Source organism: Pleurodeles waltl, chromosome 2_2 (assembly GCF_031143425.1).
Source record: "Pleurodeles waltl isolate 20211129_DDA chromosome 2_2, aPleWal1.hap1.20221129, whole genome shotgun sequence".
NCBI classification, from domain to species: Eukaryota; Metazoa; Chordata; class Amphibia; order Caudata; family Salamandridae; genus Pleurodeles; species Pleurodeles waltl.
Genome location: NC_090439.1, coordinates 190931460 through 190947843, shown reverse-complemented (window position 1 = coordinate 190947843; position 16384 = coordinate 190931460). Strand labels below are relative to the sequence as shown.

Below are 16384 nucleotides of genomic sequence, written 5' to 3'. Positions count from 1 at the left end.
TATAGGGCCCAGCTATTAAAAGTCAGACTGACTGGCATTGTCAGGATGTCACAGCAATAATTAATGATAATATTATCAAGTAAAAACAAAGTGAAATCAATATTAAAATGCTTTAGAATGGTACCACCTTTCAATGTCAGTGTCCAATAATTCATTGCTACTACTGCTACTGTGAATAAAAGTTTCAATTTTAAATATTGTGCAGTTTGTCTGTCTGTCTTCTACTTTTACCTTTGCTACAAAGCAGCCATAGGATCAAAATACAAATGTCCCTTCATCCCAGGAGCATAAGGCTAAAAGCCCAGCTGTAGCAGTTCTTGTAATCTTGGAAGAGTCCTCCAGGATAACTAATTCCTCAACCTAGGAAACTCAGGTTGTCATTTAAAATGTGTAAAGGGGCTACTGTGGGAGCCTACAGCACCCCTGACAGCAAACCCCCTACACACACAGAAATACTTTACTGGTTCTCGGTTCTCCTGCCTAAAGACAGAACAGGAAGGATTCCTCAAGCTAGGTGCTTCCCCAGACCAGACCACTGTGGGAGGCATCCAACAATACTCTTGAGGCTCTGGTATTCCCCAGGGGCCCCATGTAGTGGAGTGGGGTGACCCTCTGCACGATGCCCCCAGAGTGTTGACCTCCCTCGGGTGCCAAAGGGCACAGTTTGAAGACAAAGTGCTCCAAACAGCTGAATTAATCTCGATGTGGTAGACTTGTCATCTGCTGTGCAGCTTCAGGGAGTTGCCAGGACCACCCAACCCCAATGAGGGAATAGAACACAGGCAATTTTCTCTAGCCCTGTTGAGCTTTTTAGATGGGGTTTTCTGTGTGTTGCTCCTGGTGGGTTGCACTAGAAATCAGGAGAGATCAATGCCTGCTATCCTGCCCTTTTAGCTCCTCACAAGCTGCTGATAAAGACTCTTTGGCAGCACACATGGGCCCATATTTAAGAGGCCCTAGCACCTCCTTGCGCCACATTAGCATAATTTGTTTTTCACACTAATGTGGCTCGAGGCCAAATTTGCTGCGCCAGGTTTACGAGGTGGGGAAGTGCATGCATTGCGCCACTTTGTAACCCTTTGCACCACATTATGCCTGTGACAGGCATAATGTATGCAAGAAGGGTGTTTCCCCGTCAGGAAGACCGCAAAATTGGCGCAGTGGAATCTATGAGATTCCACTGCACCATTTTTAGAGGCTATTTTAACATATGCAGGTGTTAAAAGGGGTCACACCATTATTTTTAATGGGACCCTGTGTACCTTGCAGGATTAGCACCAAAAGTGTTGGCGCTAATCCTGCAATACACTACAATAGTAAAAAATGTTAACACTATTGTCCTTAACCTTCTCCATGGTGCACCATATGTTTAATACGGTGCACATATGGTGGCATTGGAGGGCGCTAATGGGCACAAGAAAAGAGTGCGCTGCCTATAAGGTAGCGCCACTTTTCTTAAATTTGGGCTATGGTTTCCTCAGTCTTGGCACCTCGCACTTCTCTTTGGCCCTTGGTCTTCTGCAACAGAAGTGCTTCAGAGGACATTAGTCCCTTCAAAGCGTTATTGTGATTTATTTTGGAGAACAGTGCCTTAGACTTTTCTAAGGATACTCTGTTCACTCCATTTACTGTCACAGGATCTGCACCATGAGATTTTCCACCTTGTGGCAATCGGGTGTTTATCCCACCTCTACATTGGTGGAGTGCCCTGATGGGGTGTACTGTATCTGCCAAAACCCCTTCCATTGCTTCCTGGGGTCTGTCCCAGCATGGGGTTTTAAAATCCGAGTTCAATTCACTTATCTGGTTTTGACGCTTTGTTTTCGTAGGCTCTCACATCTGCCTCAATTGTTCCATTTAACACTTACCCTATTTTACCAAGAGGGCTGATTAATTCTAGTTCATTTTGGGGTATTTTGTTACAGGTATACAATGTTGTCAAGCAACATGGACTCCAGCACACAGATCCCTAAACCCCATGCCAGGACTGTGGCTAGAGGGGGTTCTCACTCTTGCTCTTCGTTATTGGGTCCCTATTTGGAACTGTTTATAAATATACATTCTATTCTCTTAGTGTATTTATATAAAACTCAAAACCATGACTGTATAAGCCACTGGATAGCAAACTGTGGCAGTTTTCGCTCTCTCATCTCCTTGGTAGAAGGTAGGTGGTGTTACAAACCTTTCATGGTTTGTTAGTGTGGCTACAGAGTTGAATACACTGTGCATGCAGTTGGGCGAGTTCTAATAATGTAAAGGAATTCATAAATTATAAATTAAAGTTATAGGTTTCGAAATGTATATTTTTGTGTAGTTTAAGTGTGTTTGTAGTTAAAGATGATGAGGGAGATTATATATTGTGTATATACCCTTATCAAGTTATAAAGGGATGCTATGCTTTCCTGCCACAAATACAATTTCACTACATGCACTACAGAGACTGTATTTTTGTGCCTTTGCTTCTACCATTTTTTGTAATGTCTGTGTGTGTGTATACATACACACACACTCACACGCCGTTAGCAAAGACACAAAAAATGCCCTCCCTGTATAAAATCTGAATCCTGAGGCAAACATTACACGTGGCAGCAATACTGAAAGTTGTATTATTTAAAAAAACAATATAAAAATACAAAAAAAACAGCTTTCGCCTTCATTTAATTTAATATTGGCAGTTGTAAATTTCATAATGACAGTAGGAGGGAGTATGCATTCGAGAAAGTATTTTTGGTCTGTAACACCGCAGTATTGTGGACATCTTGCATTTGACTGAATGAAACTGACAGCTTTGCGTTTGCTACATGACAGGAGCCACAGTGAAATTTATGCGGGTCTCATTTTATGTATTCCTGCCAGTAGCTTTAACGTACCTTTAACTTTCTGACACTGATGCACGGGTCGTTAGAGAAACTCTCGGTGTCTGCTATTTGAATGTAGGCATCTTCCAGTTCGCCAGTCAGATCGTTTCTCACCTGTCAACAAAGGAGAGAACTGGTAAATGGATATAAGTATTAAGGACTCAGCATAACAACCTCATGATAGCAACATAACTCGATAAATGTGTAATGGTCCAAATAACTATCCCACGTTACAGCTTGTAAAGAGATTGTTTTAAAAAGATGATTTTTATCTTAAAGCTCTGCCCTTATCTTGGCTCTGTCTCAGCAACTTACTTTGAGGCACTTAACACAGAAACGCTACTTAATGAAGGGTGGTGAACTGATGCCTAAATTGATGGTCTCCAGCAACTTGGCGAAAGGTGCCAGCAATTCATTACTCTAAAGTATAAGCCTTATGCAGCCTGCCGTCAGCCAGAAGCAATGCCCACTAGCTGTCATTAGTCCCTGTCACCTTACTGGCAGACGTTTAGCATTTTGTGCAACCCGCCTAAATGTATGTCTTATATTACTTTCCTGATGACAGCAATGACTTAATGATCAAATGTAATAGCCTTCTAATTCTCTAAGTACTTGTGCAACACTTAAGATTCTAACCAACCACCGCCTCAAATTACCTCCTGGTCTTTAACATGAGTGTCTCTGGAATCCCAAGCTAATTAATAAAACCATATGTGTCCTTCGAAGAGGAGTTCCAAAATCTTATCTCGCTGAGACCAGAGTTTCCATAAACAATGGTCAGCTACGGGGAATAAAGACGCCTCCTGTGAGTTACCATAACCATTATTCGTTGTTATGTATTCAATGGTGCTCGGAAAAAGAACCTAGACAAGAATAGTACACCCCTACGGCCAGGGCAGTGTATTAGCACAGTATAGTTAAATAATCGTGATAGGATTTTAAATTAACCTATTGGGAGCAGCTGAAACATACTGCCCATAATTTAGGCACCATGGCATAATTTAACCACCTTCCCAAACCCCTACCGTTCCTCCAAAAAGACTATTTTCAAAGATGCTTGCAGTCAGAATGAGATGGTCTAAAGTTTTTATTGCATGCACAGAGTGGCAGAATCTAATTTGTATATATCTGAAAACTTTCTTATAAAATCCTTGGTTCATCAAGACGTCAGACGGGCCAAGTTCCTTCATTAATACCCAATGCAGGACCATAAGAATGGTGAGCTTCATTTTATCTCTCACAAACATTCCCTTAGGGATGTCAGGTGTGGAATTTTGGAATTTTTGCAACTTTGCAGGGTGTGATTACAATAACAATGGTAGAGCGCCCCCCAAAATGGGGGAGCGCGGCCCCTTAGTTCACGGGGCCGCCGTGGCCTGAACCCAGCGCACTAGTTGTGCGTCGGGCTGGCCTTGGCCACTTCTGCCCTTTCACCTCGTGAGGTGTAAGGGCGGAAGTGCGTGCAATGGGGTCGTGCGGGCCACGTGCCCCAGTGGCCTAATGGAAAAGGCACTGGTTCGAGTCCCATCTGGGGTGATCTGAAAGTCCTTTCCATTGTCTTTTGTGCAAACAATGTCGGCCCGGTCTGGGGTAAGTGTAAACATTGCGGGGAGGGAAAAAAGTAGTAATGTGTTTTTTTACATATTGTTTGCGCATTATAGAGACATAAGAGTGGTCTGTGCATAATTAATTAAATTTTGTAGCACTTTGAAAGTACAGGGAGTGCAGAATTATTAGGCAAATTAGTATTTTGACCACATCATCCTCTTTATGCATGTTGTCTTACTCCAAGCTGTATAGGCTCGAAAGCCTACTACCAATTAAGCATATTAGGTGATGTGCATCTCTGTAATGAGAAGGGGTGTGGTCTAATGACATCAACACCCTATATCAGGTGTGCATAATTATTAGGCAACTTCCTTTCCTTTGGCAAAATGGGTCAAAAGAAGGACTTGACAGGCTCAGAAAAGTCAAAAATAGTGAGATATCTTGCAGAGGGATGCAGCACTCTTAAAATTGCAAAGCTTCTGAAGCGTGATCATCGAACAATCAAGCGTTTCATTCAAAATAGTCAACAGGGTCGCAAGAAGCGTGTGGAAAAACCAAGGCGCAAAATAACTGCCCATGAACTGAGAAAAGTCAAGCGTGGAGCTGCCACGATGCCACTTGCCACCAGTTTGGCCATATTTCAGAGCTGCAACATCACTGGAGTGCCCAAAAGCACAAGGTGTGCAATACTCAGAGACATGGCCAAGGTAAGAAAGGCTGAAAGACGACCACCACTGAACAAGACACACAAGCTGAAACGTCAAGACTGGGCCAAGAAATATCTCAAGACTGATTTTTCTAAGGTTTTATGGACTGATGAAATGAGAGTGAGTCTTGATGGGCCAGATGGATGGGCCCGTGGCTGGATTGGTAAAGGGCAGAGAGCTCCAGTCCGACTCAGATGCCAGCAAGGTGGAGGTGGAGTACTGGTTTGGGCTGGTATCATCAAAGATGAGCTTGTGGGGCCTTTTCGGGTTGAGGATGGAGTCAAGCTCAACTCCCAGTCCTACTGCCAGTTCCTGGAAGACACCTTCTTCAAGCAGTGGTACAGGAAGAAGTCTGCATCCTTCAAGAAAAACATGATTTTCATGCAGGACAATGCTCCATCACACGCGTCCAAGTACTCCACAGCGTGGCTGGCAAGAAAGGGTATAAAAGAAGGAAATCTAATGACATGGCCTCCTTGTTCACCTGATCTGAACCCCATTGAGAACCTGTGGACCATCATCAAATGTGAGATTTACAAGGAGGGAAAACAGTACACCTCTCTGAACAGTGTCTGGGAGGCTGTGGTTGCTGCTGCATGCAATGTTGATGGTGAACAGATCAAAACACTGACAGAATCCATGGATGACAGGCTTTTGAGTGTCCTTGCAAAGAAAGGTGGCTATATTGGTCACTGATTTGTTTTTGTTTTGTTTTTGAATGTCAGAAATGTATATTTGTGAATGTTGAGATGTTATATTGGTTTCACTGGTAATAATAAATAATTGAAATGGGTATATATTTTTTTTTGTTAAGTTGCCTAATAATTATGCACAGTGATAGTCACCCGCACACACAGATATCCCCCTAACATAGCTAAAACTAAAAACAAACTAAAAACTACTTCCAAAAATATTCAGCTTTGATATTAATGAGTTTTTTGGGTTCATTGAGAACATGGTTGTTGTTCAATAATAAAATGAATCCTCAAAAATACAACTTGCCTAATAATTCTGCACTCCCTGTATATTGGTGGTCATGGCTTGCAGTCGCAGTAGGGTCGGAAAGAAAAAAGGGAAGGATCCTCAATTGTCACAATTGTTTAAATTTATCTTGGCCAAATTAGGGGAAGGAGAATCTGACAGTGAGGACTCTGCATCAGATAGGGAAAACAATGGGACAGAGGGCGACTGCCCTAAGTGCCCTCATGTACCCCGCGCTGCGTTCCTCCCGTAAAGGGAAGTGTCAGGAAACAGGTTCCAGATATTCCTGTGGGAGGGTCTAAGACTGCAGCGCAGCAGGCTTCCGCTGTTCCCTCATTACCCACCAATCCTGCGCAATCAAGGGGGGATACTTTGGGGAGGGCCCAGCCTCAACCCACTACTCTGGAGGTATCCCCAGTAGAAGTGAGGGAAGTTCCTGCGCATGATCAGCGGGTCATGTCCATTTTAACTGATATACGGCAGGCATTGTCAACTTTAACAACACCCTCTGCCACACAAGGGGTGCAGACTACAGCGCAGGCGGTCCTTACTCCCACCTTCCAAGCGCAGGGCAGTGCACCCCTTTCCATGCCCTCCACTGCTCAAGCACCTACTCAAGATGCGACTGCGCAGACGTTGCTGTCAGCGGTACAGCTATTGTCTAGCCTTGATACCCCGTCTGCTTCTGTTCCACCAACTGCCCCATGGGCCCCTACAGATACTTTAAAGAATACATTAGTGGAACTCAAGTGCCAGATCTCTGCAATTACTGCAGCGTGCATTAATGGGCCAGCGGCTACTGGAACTGCAGCTTCGGGTGCCATCCTGTCACCAGGCGTGTAGTCCCCTGCCCCCAACAACGTGGACAAAGGTAAGGTCACTGATCGCGAAAACAAATAAGTCAGGGGGTGTTGGTTTGTTGACAAGCGCTGGCCAAGACACTCTATTATCCCGGGCCAGGTAAGCTTGCGTCGAACGTCCCTACAGAGGTACAAGAAATGATTTGGAAAGGGGAGTTTGTTGACATCTTTTCACTCATCAGGGCTAAGAGAAGAGAGGTAGAATTGAAAGATAAGGAAGGGAAGGCCTCATCTACCTATGGCAAAAAACCCAGAGTCAAAGAGAATATAACAAATTGGTTATTTGGGTTTAATGTTTAGATGTCTGTCATGCTCGAAAAGAAACCGTATTTGGCAACCTCTATGATTTTTTATGCTAATAAGATATTGAAAGCCCATCATGTGTATGGAGATAATGTGTGGCTGGAATATGATAGAGACTTCAGGTGGGCCAAGGTTGAGGATCTAGATATAGGCTGGGATCAGACCGAGGTAAATGTATGGCTGGAATGCGTGAATAGTAAGCTGTCTGGGAAGCAGCCTTTTTGCCCTCAATATTCAGATGAAAAAAAGGGGTCTTGCTGGGCATTCAATAGAAAGATGTGCTCACGCCCAGCGGGGTCCTGCAAATTTAAACATAACTGCTCCTTCTGTGGACACCCTTCTCACCCAGAGTTCAAATGTATGAAGAAATCCAAGGAGAAGGGTAAGGAGGGGAGTAAGTTCTCAAGCTAAACTAACCTTGCCATTGCCCATACAGATTGATGAATTCCTCCCATGGTTGCAGTCGTATCCAAATAAGGACACAGCAGACTTACTGTACAAAGGCTTCTCTTTTGGTTTCAGGATCCCTGCCCTAGGGGTGTCCCCTAACCCTCACTGCATTAATCTATTGATAGCCAGGAGAAATCCGGGAGTGGTTGCAAAGAAGGTTGAGAAGGAAAGGATGTTGGGCTGGTTGGCGGGCCCTTTCTCCTCTCCTCTGTCCAGTGATTTTGTTTGTTCCCCCTTGGGAGTGGTCCGTAAGAAAGAGCCCAGGCTATTCAGACTAATCCATAACCTTTCAGCCCCACATGGGTCTTCAGTGAAAGAAGCAATTGACCCCCAACTATGCTCGGTTCGTTATGCCACAGTGGATCAGGCTCTTGAGAAGTTGCGCAACCTGGGCCACAGGGCCCTTCAAGCGAAGACTGACATAGAATCAGCTTTTCTGCTTCTCCCATTACATCCAGATCATTACCATTTATTAGGTTTCCAATTTGCAGGGTCCTATTATTACGAAAAATGCATGCTAATGGGATGTAGAGTGTCCTGCAGTTATTTTAAGCAGTTTAGTTCCATGTTGCAATGGATTTTTCACCAAATGCACTGGACACAAGGATGTGATTTATTACTTAGATGATTTTCTGATATTGGGCCCTCCGGGATCAGCAAGGTGTTTGTGGGCTTTACGGGCCTTGACTACCATGTTTGAAGAATTTGGTGTTCCTCTAACCCCAGACAAGACAGCAGACCCCTCAACTGGCCTTCCATTCCTCGGGATTGAGATAGATACGGTGGCTGACGAGCCTCGCCTCCCCTTTGATAAGTTTGTGGCCTTTAGGAGCTCTGTTGATACAGTCCTGGCACAAAAGAAAGTTACACTCCATCAGCTGCAGGTGTTGGTGGGTGTAAGGAAATGCCTCCTTGGCATGGTTACCCCCTGACTTTTTGCCTTTGCCTTTGCTGATGCCAAGTTATGATTTGAAAGTGTGCTGGGACCTGCTAACCAGGCACAACAGCACCAGTGTTCTTTCCCTAAAACAGTACCTTTGTCTCCACAATTGGCACAACCCTGGCACCCTGGTAAGTCCCTTGTAACTGGTACCCCTGGTACCAAGGGCCCTGATGCCAGGGAAGGTCTCTAAGGACTGCAGCATGTCTTATGCCACCCTGGGGACCCCTCACTCAGTACATGCACACTGCTTGCCAGCTTGTGTGTGCTGGTGGGGAGAAAATTACTAAGTCGACATGGCACTCCCCTCAGAGTGCCATGCCAACATCACACTGCCTATGGCATAGATAAGTCACCCCTCTAGCAGGCCTTACAGCCCTAAGGCAGGCTGCACTATACCACAGGTGAGGGCATAGGTGCATGAGCACTATGCCCCTACAGTGTCTAAGCAAAACCTTAGACATTGTAAGTGCATGGTAGCCATAAGAGTATATGGTCTGGGAGTCTGTCATACACGAACTCCACAGCACCATAATGGCTACACTGAAAACTGGGAAGTTTGGTATCAAACTTCTCAGCACAATAAATGCACACTGATGCCAGTGTACATTTTATTGTGAAATACACCCAGAGGGCATCTTAGAGATGCCCCCTGAAAACATACCCGACTTCCAGAGTGGGCTGACTAGTTTTTGCCAGCCTGCCACACATCAGACATGTTGCTGGCCACATTGGGAGAGTCACTCTGCGGCCAGGAACAAAGACTGTACTGGGTGGAGGTGCTTCTCACCTCCCCTGCAGGAACTGTATACCTGGCGGTGAGCCTCAAAGGCTCACCCCCTTTGTTACAGCGCCACAGGGCATTCCAGCTAGTGGAGATGCCCGCCCCTCCAGCCACTGCCCCCACTTTTGGCGGCAAGGCTGGAGGAGATAATGAGAAAAATAAGGAGGAGTCACTCCCCAGTCAGGACAGCCCCTAAGGTGTCCTGAGCTGAGATGACTCTTACTTTTAGAAATCCTCCATCTTGCAGATGGAGGATTCCCCCAATAGGATTAGGGATGTGCCCCCCTCCCCACAGGGAGGAGGCACAAAGAGGGTGTAGCCACCCTCAGGGCCAGTAGCCATTGGCTACTGCTCTCCCAGACCTAAACACACCCCTAAATTGAGTATTTAGGGGCTCCCAGAACCGAGGAAGATAGATTTCTGCAACCTAAAGAAGAAGAAGGACTGCTGACCTGAAACCCTGCAGTGAAGACGGAGACGACAACTGATTTGGCCCCAGCCCCACGGGCCTGTCTCCTTACTTCGAAGAAAACTGCAACAGCAACGCATCCAACAGGGTCCAGCGACCTCTGAAGCCTCAGAGGACTACTCTGCATCTAAAGGACCAAGAAACTCCAGAGAACAGCGGCCCTGTTCAAGAAACTGCAACTCTTTGCAACAAAGAAACAACTTTTAAAGACCACACGTTTCCCGCCGGAAGCGTGAGACTTTCCACTCTGCACCCGACGCCCCCGGCTCGACCTACAGAAAACTAACACTACAGGGAGGACTCCCCGGCGACTGCGGGCCCGTGAGTAGCCAGAGTTGAGCCCCCATAGCGACGCCTGCAGAGGAAATCCAGAGGCTCCCTCTGACTGCGACTGCCTGCTTCAAGGAACCCGACGCCTGGAAACCAAACGTACCCGCAGCCCCCAGGACCTGAAGGAACCCCCCTGTGCCTGCCTGCATAGTTGAAGAGACCCCTGAGTCTCCCCATTGATTCCTATTGAAAACCCTACGCCTGTTTGCACTCTGCACCCGGCCGCCCCAGTGCCGCTGAGGGTGTACTTTCTGCGCCTGCTTGTGTGTCCCCCGGTGCCCTACAAAACCCCCCTGTCTGCCCTCCGAAGTCACGGGTACTTACCTGCTGGCAGACTGGAACCGGGGCACCCCTATTTCCATTGAAGCCTATGTGTTTTGGGCACCACTTTGACCTCTGCACCTGACCGGCCCTAAGCTGCTGGTGTGGTAACATTGGGGTTGCCTTGAACCCCCAACGGTGGGCTACCTTGGACCTAACTTTGAACCCTGTAAGTGTTTTACTTACCTGTGAACTTAACATTTACTTACCTCCCCCAGGAACTGTTGATTTTTGCAGTGTCCACTTTTAAAATAGCTTATTGCCATTTTTGCCAAAACTGTACAAGCTATTGTGATTATTCAAGGTTCCTAAGATACCTAAGTGAAATACCTTTCATTTAAAGTATTGATTGTAAATCTTGAACCTGTGGTTCTTAAAATAAACTAAGAAAATATATTTTTCTATATAAAAACCTATTGGCCTGGAATTGTCTTTGAGTGTGTGTTCCTCATTTATTGCCTGTGTGTGTACAACAAATGCTTAACACTACCCTCTGATAAGCCTACTGCTCGACCTCACTACCACAAAATAGAGCATTAGAATTATCTCTTTTTGCCACTATCTTACCTCTAAGGGGAACCCTTGGACTCTGTGCACACTATTTCTTACTTTGAAATAGTATATACAGAGCCAACTTCCTATAGTGGGGCAACAAAATTTCACTTTAAGAATTATTCCCATGGCTCACCCCTTTTCTCAGTCCATTGCTAGGGCTATGGCAGAGCTGAGGGAGAAGCATCATCACACCAGGCTATCGCTGGAGGTCAGAGAGGACTCACAAATATGGGTTTCCTTTTTATAACATTTCAATGAGGCTATCATTTGGCCACCATGCCCAGTCTCCAGTTCTACTTTGGGTCTCTTCACCGATGCAGCTGGTAGTGTTGGTTTTGGGGCTACCCTGGGCCCCAATTGGTGTAGAGGAGATTGGCCGGCTGAGTGGCATGATGTTTCTTGGAGTTATTCCCCATTGTGGTTGCTGTCACAATCTGGGCCCTTATGTTTAAAGATAGATCTGTGATATTCTGGTCTGATAACTTGGAGGTGGTGGAAGCCATTAATAGGTAGGGTGCTTCTTGCAGGTTTGTACAGCGATTACTGAAACATCTTAATGTGTTTGAAACTAAATGTTACCGTCCGTGCAAGACATGTTCCTGGTATTCATAACAATGTGGCGGATGCTTTATCTCGCTCATTGATGCAGGATTTTTAGAAGTTCCACCCACAGGCGGCGGAGAAGATGACGGAGTTTCCAGCATACCTGTGGATGATTGGAGTTCCGGCCTCTCCAATTTAGTAGCTGCGTCCCTAGCAACCCGCACACATGGGTCATACGAGAAATCATTTCAGCAATATAGAATGTTTTTGAACACTCAAAATTACTGAATGGTTTTCAACGCAGGCCATTTGCTGTTTTTTAAGTCATCTTAGGGAACTAGGTAAACCAGTTTCTTGCGCGAAGGCTCATCTTACCGCCATTTGCGTTTTCGCAAAGTTGCATAATCAGCAGACTCAGCTGAACACATTTATCATTAAGAGGGCTGTGGTCGGGTGGGCTCGCCTAGATGGCACAAAGGGGACACTAGGCGTCCCCTAACGGCTCATATCTTGGGCTAGCTGCTAGCCAGCCTTGAGAAGGTTTGTTCTTTCCCCCTTTGAGGTGACACTATTTGCAGCAGCATTCTTTACAGCCTTTTATGGAGCTTTCCGCGTGTGCGAAATAGTGGGGTCATCCAAAGGGTGATTATACAGGAGGTCTCCAGTGGGCCGATGTTCGGATTGTCCCAGGGTATGTAACAATTCGGTTACAAAGATCCAAGACAGACCAGCAAGGGAGAGGGTCGACCGTTAAACTTAAAGCAGCTCACGGCTCCCCTTTGTGCCCAGGAGATCGCATGGGCTCCTACTTAGCAGTTCACCCAGCCTCCAAGGCTCCAGCTTTGTTTCTTCTTATCATGTTACCAGTTCTTAGCAGTAATGAAAGCGGCACTAGAGGCTGCTGAGGTAGATCCACACGGTTACTCATCGCACTCATTCCGGATTGGGCCGGCTACTCTAGCGGCCGGTGCTGTGATGTCTCCTGAAGAAGTGAAGAGAATCGGGAGATGACCCTCCAATTGTTATAAACGTTACATATGGCCTGAGTTACAATGATAAGTGTTACACATGCCTGTTTTTTTATCCTTTTCGTGCTGGTTACTCATGCTACTTTCTTTAGTTTCAGTATTATGCCGTCTCATGTGGTTTGAGTGCTGGGGCACTCTTTTGTCTGGCAGGCGGCCTACAGGTTGCAACTGCTCCCTAAGCCTAAGCCGGTGGCAATTTGTGATGTGGCCTTTCGGTGGTGTGGGATTGGTGGTCTAGGAGTCATTCAGCTACAGCAACTAGTGAAGATGGTGAAAGGGTGCGAAGGACTCCAGTTCCGGGACCTCATCGTCATACATATTGGAGGAAATGACCTGGTTCGACTGGGATATAAAACTCTCAGAGAAGCGATTTTAACAGAAATTACCCAGTTATCCAAGGAATTTCCGAAAGCTGCCATTGCGTGGTCGCATATTGTACCCTGTCACAACTGGGGTCCAAATACTAAATCTAGGACCATGAATGTGCCCGTTCGTTGACTTAATGCGGAAATGTCAAGGCTGTGTCCTGGTCCAGGCTGCTTATGGAACATCCCACATGGACTGCTAAACAGGGCAGACATGTTTCATAAATATAGAGTGCATTTATCTGAGGCAGGCACAGACCATTTCATCGTAAACATTCGGGCCTTCTCTCTCAGCTTGTTTGGGGTTGGGGAGGGCGCAGGACCTCTGGGCCCCTGGTCGCCCTTGTGGCGGGAGAGGAGATACTAAAAGTCACCCTAAGCAACAGAGGGGTTCCCAACGCAGGGTCCCCTGGATAACACCAGAGGTAGGATCCTGCAGTCCTGAACCAACCTGCGGATGTACACACCAGCTTGGGGGTTAGGGAGCCCAGATCGCTGGGGTGGACATGGGGCTCCCGCTCCTGGCCGCCCCGTTACACGCTCACAGTGGATTGGTGTTTTGGGGATGGGGTGGAATCCAGAGCATGACGACAAGGGACGGTGAAGTGTGGGGAACCGCCCCCCTCAGGGATACAGGTGAAGTATGGTTCACCTGTGTGGTCCAAAGGAGGTTCAGGATGGGGAGGGATCCTTTCACATTGATTTATGACTTAATTGATTGAAAGTTTTTTATTGAAATGTTAAGTTATTGATGTATTTTTTTTTAATTAACATTTTTAACTGTGTGTGTTTTTAATCCCATTGTTTTAAATAAATTCCTTCAAACAAAATAACACAGTGTTGTCGGTCTGCGTGTGGCGGGTGTTGGGGTGAGGACCTTCTGGTGGCCTCTGGGTTCTAAGGGCTGTGTCGCATAATTCAGCACTGACCATTATAGGAAGGAGGTGGTATAGTCAAAACGGACCTTACATCTTGTAGAGACTTTTGCGGGCTCTGCGTTGTACTACTTAATTAGCATTTCTGTGTGCAGTCGCATTCCCAAATTTAGGTTCATCTGACCTACAGTGAACATCTCCCCCCTCCCAAAAAAAAATAAGTGCCAGAGGGCCCTTAGGCCACTGTAAGCAGGCAGGTGTGCGGCTGCATGGGTGCCTGCTGCTGACTCAGGAAGGGTTATTCCAGCTTAGCCACCTAGCTCTGCACCACAGTACATTTGCGGGCTTGAAGCCCCTTGCACTGCCGGTGTGTCACTTTTTATATGGTGAAAAGTGACGCACTGGTGGTGCAGGGAGCTTGTAAATAAGCCCCTTGATTTTTCCTTTGGCAGAGTGTAGAAGCCTTTATCAGGTCTTGAAGAAAAGTGTAGCAACCCACACCCCTTGCCAAGGGGCACCCTTTAGGATGCAAAATGTGTACCACCGCGCTACATTCTGCATCTCAAAAGAAAGGTTGTTTCCATTACATACCTGTTCTAAAAATATAGGGTGCAGTAACCGGGATTCCCTGATTTGACGGATTGAAAGATATTCCCTATTTGATACCCGCGATTCAAGTGTGAGGTGTCGACCGCGCAAGATCCCTGCGGCCCAGGTTGGATTCTGTGCCTCCTTGAGGAGCCAGATCACGGGAGCAGAGGCCATGGTGAGTCCAGTGGCTGGACTTGCAACAGAAGAAGGGCTGAGAGAGGTGCTTCCGCCCAGGACTGTGCCTGCAGCTGAGGTGAGGAGGAGACAGGCCCCAAAGCAACAATGGCGCATACGGGTGTGGTGCTGCATTACATGCTTGGCCCCTTGGCCTCCACCGATTCCTCAGCCACAGCAACGCTCTTGGGGTCACCGTGGCTGTGACTCTAGTTGAGACAGGTGATGTGATGATGCTGACTAACCTTGTCGGGCGGGCCAGGGGCCTCTTTTGAACATTAATCCCAGATATGTGGTGCTGCCTGTGTGTGAGGTGACTGGGCAGGGCCCCAGACACTACAGGTTGGGGTGCACTCTCTGTTTATTCCCATGGGGGCCCGATGGAGATGCATCCCAGCTGTCTCATTGGCGGAGGTCACAGCCGGGCAGGCAGCACTGTGCAGGGACATGTGATCCTGGCCCCTGAATCCATGGGCCATACAGTATATGCTCCTCTTACCTGCTAAAATGAAAATAATGTACCAATCCAAATCATTCTTCTTCGCTTCCATGGAGGAAGTCTTCCAGTGGACAGATGAAGGGATCCAGGTCCGGCCTCACACTTCTCCGGGTATGGATACTCAATCCCCCCAGAGAGAGCACAAGGTTAAGCCCACCAAAACCCCATCAAAACTCCCCAACAGATCCACATCAAACTGGCGGGGCTCTAAGCAATCCATTGACAAGCAAGATACGGAGCATGGGTCTCTTCCCTCCCAGATGTCTGGTACAGACTCATCTGGATGGCAACGTCAGTGATTTAAGTATATGATGACACCTCTGGTGGTTGCAAGACACACAGGTGGCAACAAACAGATAGGAATGGTTCCTGGTTTAAGAATGTTTTTCAAAGTTGGGTATGGGAATCCATTGGGGCAGCCGGGGCAGGGTCCCTCGTTGGAGCCTGATGACGGGCTGCCCCGCAACAGGTACATCTAGTTTCCAAAGGCAGTTTCTATTTGTTTATTCAGTCTAAAATGTGACATTATCCACCTATCATGTATTTATATGTTAAACATTCAGTTCATGGTTATTTTGTCCTGCCTCCTGTCAACCTCAGCATCAGCCCCTCATTTGTACATTTACATCCAGATCCAAATGTGTGCCCAGTCACAGTCTGGGCCTGGGGGTACTCTGCGGGTGGTGTAGTGGAATGTTAATGGACTGGTAGATAAAATCAAGCAGGGAGCAGATCTTAAACAGGCCAAGAGGATTAGGGCAGACGGCCTTTTGTTAAAGAAGAGCCAGCTTATTGGAAATAAGCTCCTGAGTCTGGCTCGATATGGGGTACACACAATTCTACCATGCAGCATTTGCAAGGGGTTCCTGGGGCACTGGCATATTGGTTATGAATACAATACCTTTTCACCAAACCAAGACATAGTCGGATCAATATGGTTGATACATTGCTGTTACAGGTACGCTTTATGGCAAGACCCTTACATCTGTCTGTGTATACGCCACTCCCCCACTTGGATAGTCCTAGATAGACCTCATAACAGGGCTCTGGGGAGACCTTCCGGGGGAGAGGGGCTTCACTGTTCTGGGGGTGACTGGAATGGGGTGGTGTCCCCAAAGGTGGATAGATGGCACCACCCGGAAGGCCCCTAAATACCAGGCCTACCCATTTGTCCTACTTCATTACGGCTCTGGGATTGAATGA

General features: G+C 46.8%; 1 protein-coding gene across 2 annotated transcripts in view; it reads right to left on the bottom strand.

Annotated features, from left to right (window-relative positions):
* GABBR2 (gamma-aminobutyric acid type B receptor subunit 2) overlaps positions 1 to 16384 on the bottom strand; it is a 3493747-nt gene that overhangs the window by 2169548 nt on the left and 1307815 nt on the right. For both annotated transcript variants that reach the window (XM_069219613.1, XM_069219614.1), the window contains exon 4: positions 2871 to 2972. In XM_069219613.1, coding sequence (XP_069075714.1) covers positions 2871 to 2972 — 102 coding nt within the window. The remainder of the gene's footprint in view (positions 1 to 2870; positions 2973 to 16384) is intronic.